The 5,732-nt window shown below is 45.6% G+C and overlaps 1 protein-coding gene across 2 annotated transcripts; it reads right to left on the bottom strand.

Annotated features, from left to right (window-relative positions):
• Positions 1-772: 772 nt before the first annotated feature.
• Bpifb9a (BPI fold containing family B, member 9A) lies at positions 773-5,732 on the bottom strand. Of its 2 annotated transcripts, NM_001109633.2 has the most exons (6): positions 5,651-5,732; positions 5,068-5,157; positions 4,541-4,651; positions 3,972-4,124; positions 2,906-3,037; positions 773-1,177 (listed from the first exon to the last, which is right to left on the bottom strand). In NM_001109633.2, the coding sequence occupies exons 2-6, from the start codon at positions 5,138-5,140 to the stop codon at positions 939-941; spliced, it is 708 nt and encodes a 235-aa protein (NP_001103103.1). In that variant the 5' UTR covers positions 5,141-5,157; positions 5,651-5,732; the 3' UTR covers positions 773-938. The 2 variants fall into 2 exon arrangements, with proteins under 2 accessions (NP_001103103.1, XP_063125968.1); XM_063269898.1 differs by lacking the exon at positions 5,651-5,732 and having other exon boundaries at positions 787-1,177; positions 5,068-5,327.

The raw sequence follows: 5,732 nt of genomic DNA, 5'->3' as shown, positions 1-5,732 counted from the left end.
GTTCAGACCTTGCTGAGAAATACATCTGACGTCAGGATGTCCAATGTGATGACCTGTAACCTTTCTGAGAAACCAGCATCCTGTTGACATCAGCTGACCACACAAATACTGTGTCCTAGGCCTGTGGAAATGTTTCCCACTTGCCCCCTCCCTCTGTTACCCCTATTATGGTATAAATTCAGCCTTGGGAAAAAATAAAATTGTTGCCTTGATCAGACTCTTGCCTTGGCGTCCTTCTTTGCGTCTCTTGTTTCCCGTTCTCTTCCAGGTACCCTCAGCCCCATCATTGACACTCGCTGTGAAACCCATGATGACTTCAGACACACAGTAATCCTCCTGCCCGGCATCCTGAGTGTTGAGCTTGTGTACCACCACATCTAGCTATACTTGAGCTGTGCTATTATAAACTGTGAGAAATGATCCTCCTGGGGCCTAAATTATCCATTCAAACTCATCTTCCTTAGTAAGAATCAGTTAGAGATTTTTAAGTAGAGATTAACAGTCAGAAAAGACATGTTCCAGGATGTAGGGCTCAAGGAATGGTGAAAACAATAGTAAGTGTAAAGAGACTCTCATGTCATCTCAGATGCCTTGGACATGCGACACATAAAGAAGAGGTTGCTACAGGGGCCTGGAGAGATGGCTCAGCAATTAAAATCATGTCCTTACAGAGAACAGGAGTTCAGTTCTTAGCACCCACATCAAACATTTCACACCTGTAACTCACAAACACACATGCACACAATTTTTAAAATTAAGTAAAACTCAAAATGGATTGGAGTTTTTAATGCTGAAGTACAAAAACATCAAGCACTCACCAACATTGAATTCTCACTAAAGGAAGCCCTCCAAGTGTGTGTGTGTGTGTGTGTGTGTGTGTGTGTGTGTGTGTGTGTGTGTGTGAGAGAGAGACTGTGAGATGGCCTGAGCCTGGAAGATCAAAGCAAGACTTTCAGCAAGAGGAGACTAATGAGAACTGGTACTGTTGAGATGAATGCAGGTCGAAGGCCCGTCCTATTCGGAGATGACGAGGTGGTTGAAAATACAGGTAACCCACCGGAGCAGAAGGTACGGATATTTACGCTGTCAAAAACGGTCATATTCAGGTTGCAGGCACTTTCTGTCGCACAGCCCATTCCAATCACCACTAACGAAAGGAGACTACTGCTTCCAACAGCTGAGAAAAAGATCCAGGAGTTAGTTTTCCCCCTTTCCTCTCTCCAGCCCTCCCCACCCACATCCATTAGGAAAGGAAACTGTGCTTAGATGGTCCAGAATCCACAGCTTCTGCCTCTCTCCTGAGATGCATGCATCCAGTTCCATCCCATGCATGCAGAGGCCCAGCTTTAGTGTTCTCTGGTCCTATTGTCCCCCGTGTAGAAGAAACCTTGTAGGGACCCTCACATCTCAGACACAATACTAACACTGGGGCCTCTGGATGCCCACTCACTAGGAGAGATAATCTTGAGGCACATAGGGAAGACGACCAGATGTAGGGCATCAGGTTGGCTAAAACCCTTCTAAGGTACCTGTCTACTCTATCCAGGCTCTATTGAGGAAAATAGACACACTTGACATCCCTTCTTCTGAGGGCCTTGAGTTCCCTACGAGAATAACTATGGAAACAACTGGATGTCTCTGTTTCTTAAGGTAAACTGTGGTAGAAGTCTGTCCCACTGTGGATGACTTCAGTCCTCCTCTGCATTTTGTGACACCCCATTTTCCTCATTCATTCAACTCATCTGGACAAAGAGTCCTTCCCTTGCTTACCCATAACCTCTGTCAAAATGCATTCCAAGTTAAAGCATAGCTTGCCTCCAGAACCACCAAGCTCTCAGTCTACCACTAAATCAGCTCCTAAAACACCAATCATTCCACACAACTTCTCATGTTTTCATCAGAAGTGGCTTGCTCATCTCAACAGCATACAGTCCAGAAGAAAAACCCTGTGGTTATTTTTACAGTTAACCCCTGGAACGTATCTGTGTCTCTCATGACAAATACATGCATTTCTCCTACATAGGAAATTATAAATATTTTTACTAAAACCAGTGGCTTTAAGTAAAACTTGAGGGCTTATTGATGGGCTCTGAGTCATCACAACAGCAGTGACAGTGGCACCTGGAGATCAAGTGTTGACACTGTACACTTCTGATCAAGGTCCCACTCCAGAATATCCCAACAACACAAGTACCCAAACCTGACATCTCTATGGCAAGCATTTAAATTTTTTTCTCTGCTCCCCTCAATACCCAGCCCCTACTTCTTCTCCTGAGGTTTAAAGGGACAACACTTAGCCCCTTGTTGTCCTTGTTCTGTGGAGAAAACAGCTTCTTGGATGGTCTGCCCCTATCAGGCCCATCTCTTGACAGAGGTGTCCAAGTGTTGAATCTGTCAGATTCATGTATGTCACATCAAGGTTGATCTATATGACCAACAGGGCACGAGCTGAAATGGTAAGTCAGTTCTGAGATGGGGGCTTGAAAGAAAAATATCAGCTCCACTTCTGGGGCCTACTTCCAGTTTCTCTTGGGTTGCTCTGAGAGGGAAGCAAGAGGATACGCTAGGAGAATACCTGCAGCCTGTGGGGAGGCTGCAGGAAGGGAAAGTGAGAACCACCAAAAGCCAAGAATGAGCTGGGAAGCTGATCCTCCATCTGACCATGAAATACTCTGGGCATCTGACAGACTACAGCTCACGACAGAACTCAGTGTAATGAGATACCCTGAGACAGCCACGAGGCAATGCTGTTCTCAGAGTATAGACTTGCAGATACTGAGTGCTGGTAAACGGTTCCTGTTTTCACCCATTAGGTTGTGGCATAATTGGCTGTGTGGTGATAAATGGCTGAAACACTGTGCCCTTATCAGTACGAACATCATGATGCTTGAGGAGGTAATCATACCTGTGCCCATAAATGAAACGCACTTCGTCTCGCTCCCTGTGCACTTTAGGAGAGTTGGAATACGTGGCATGCCTGCCTCCATATACCAGGCAAGACACTGGACACCATTGGCTTTTGCAGGCACCTGAGATGCTGAGTGGGAAAATTTTTAAAAAGTATTAATCTTGAAACAATAGCTGAGAACATCACTACCTCACCCGATCTAATACCATTGTTGTTTCATGATTGTACATAACAACACAAAGATACAACTAAAATGCCGGTAGAAGGCAGGTTCCTGAGATCCTTTGGTAATGGTTGTACACCCAAAAATCTTCACATTTCTTCAGTCACTTGCCTCTCTACCATGGCAGGAGAAAAATTCCTAGATATCGGAAAAGAAGATGATCTGCGATCTTTAAAAAAAAAAAAATGCTAATCAAAGGGTAGGGAATTAGCTAGGTGCAAAACTCTCTCTCTCTCTCTCTCTCTCTCTCTCTCTCTCTCTCTCAGACACCCACACAGAGAGATATATACACACAGAGAGAGACAGACACATAAAGAGAGAGACACACACAGAGACAGACCAACAGGACAGGATACACAGACACACGCACGCCCACTCAATTAGGAAGCTGAGGCAGGAGGATTACTTAAGTCTAGGAATTCAAGACAAGCCTGGGAAAGACAGCAAGATTCTATGTCCATAACAAAAACAAATAGGTGAAAAGTAATCTCTCAGCTGGAGGATGAGGGGAAAGCACATTTAAATCAATAGACTCAAAAGAATGAGTTCCAATCCAAGGCTTTCAACTGTCACTCATTCTCCCACCCAGGCACGGGGCTTCCAACTATTCTTGTGCTTCCAAAGGACAGTGGTCTCAGACAAAAGGAAAGACAATCGAGCAAACGTCCTGTATCCCAGTGCAGGAAGGAGTCCCCAGAAGCCAGAGGAGCCATGGAGCTGGTAATGAGGGGCCATGGAGCAGGTATCAAGGGGGCATAGGGCAGGTATCAAGGGGGCATGGGGCAGGTATCAAGGGGTCAAGGGGCAGGTATCAAGGGGGCAGAGGTGAACTTCACTCACGTTGCGTGTCCAATTGGTTGCACATATTACTACTACAGCATTGCTGGTCATATCTAAATGTCTGTTGGTCCCCCAATGTCGCCGAGAATGCCAGTCCAGTACATTCATCTAGAGAACAGCCTTTCTGGTGGACAATTAGGCTTGTGGATGGCTCTGCAAAGAACCAAAATCCTTCATAAAAATGTTCCTTCTGAGCCCCAGAGAGAATGAAGCCACCAGTGTTGAAAAAAATTCTGCTCCATCACTTGATATTTTTACTTCTCCAGAAGGGACCCTATGTTTCAGAGAACAAAGCTACAGAGGGATGATTTGTTACAGAGTTTCCTGAGGTAGAGCTTAACATGCAAGATACTGTGAGATTGATTCCCCAGTGTTTCAAGGAAAAGTAAGGTAGGGTGGGGGTGACCACTCCAAACCGGGTGAATGAGGCTGATGGAGGAGCCAATGTCTCTGAGACCTTCGCTTTGGCTCTGTGCTTCATTCCCACCACCCTGACGCAGCTACACTCCCAACTCCCAACCTAAGAGAAAGGAGGATAAGTTGAAAGAGGAGTAGCAGGGGTGGCTTACGTGGCACTTTAAGTTCCTGTGTTTGGCTGAAGCAGCTTTTCGAAGTTTCACATGCACTGAAGTTCTGACAGAGTCCATTTGTGCATATAGACTTTCCGCAAGTGAAACTCTCTGAAGAAAGACATAAACATGAGCAAAAAACAATCGGAGGGTACTGCAGCCGCTATTTCCAGCATGCAAAGAGTCCTAGGAAGCAAGGGGGGCCATGAAGCTCTACACTTGGGCAGCCCATGATACACCCACCTCCTCTTCCCATCTTGGGAGAAAGGAATGTCTTGTTTACTCTCTTTTCTTAAGATTTATTTATCTATTTTCATTTTATGTGTATTAGCGATTTGCACACATCTGTTTAAGTACATCACATATGTGTAAAACCAGAAGAGTGTGTTGGATCTCCCAGAACTAGAGTTACAGACAGTTTGGAGTCCTGTGGGTGCTGGGAACTAACTGAACCCTGGTCCTCTGCAAAGTCAGCCAGTGCTCCTAAGCTCTGAGTCATCTCTTTGGCCCCTCTTTTTGATTCTTACCCACAAAGATCGCAGCAAACTCGGTGATAACACAGACAGCAAGGAAGCTCTTCGAGACTGAGGACCAGAGCATGATGACTCCCAAGAACCCTGCATGAGGCCCAGATGAGGATGGAGGCGTCAGAGCTGTGGGTCTCAGCCATGGAATCCAGTAACCCACACACGAGACTGTGTGCTTTGTCCATGTGTTCATTCATTCAGTTCATTTACTCAACTCTTCTATAAACCAGAATTTTAAAGTCCTAGCTTTATGCTACATATTTCTCTTTGAGGGGGTAAAAAGCACAATAAAAAAAAAAATGCTGTATCAATCATAGAAGCATCAAAGGAAAAGTCTTCTTTACTTGGGTGGGTCTGGAAGATGGTAGATCTCCTTCCACAAAGCAAATGGCTGAATTAGCCAAGAAAGTACTGGCGGGGGAGGCCAGTAGAGAGGTACTAGAAAGTTCTGGGCCATGGTGTTCAAGAGCAATCAGACCCTTAGCTAAGGACATGGCTTCACCACTTCACCACCAACAGACTCCTTCCCCCTAACATCTGGCTTCTATCAACAGGTGTCACGACCCACACTGGAAATGCTCACCAAGAAGGACTCCTGCTCTTCTGAAAGGACTGCTGGGAGCTGGAGAGGAAGCGATCTCACCTAGAGAAAGGGTGAAAGGAGC

Source organism: Rattus norvegicus, chromosome 10 (genome assembly GCF_036323735.1).
Source record: "Rattus norvegicus strain BN/NHsdMcwi chromosome 10, GRCr8, whole genome shotgun sequence".
Taxonomy (NCBI): Eukaryota; Metazoa; Chordata; class Mammalia; order Rodentia; family Muridae; genus Rattus; species Rattus norvegicus.
This window is presented reverse-complemented; position numbering and strand designations above follow the sequence as displayed.

Excerpts from the sequence above, each read along its gene's own strand:
- Bpifb9a (XM_063269898.1), bottom strand. The coding sequence starts at position 5,260 with ATGAACACATGGACAAAGCACACAGTCTCGTGTGTGGGTTACTGGATT. Across the intron at positions 3,038-3,971 it reads CAACCAATTGGACACGCAAC|CATCTCAGGTGCCTGCAAAA; the intron begins GTGAGTGAAGTT and ends TTTCCCACTCAG. Across the intron at positions 1,178-2,905 it reads CGTTTCATTTATGGGCACAG|CTGTTGGAAGCAGTAGTCTC; the intron begins GTATGATTACCT and ends TCTTTTTCTCAG.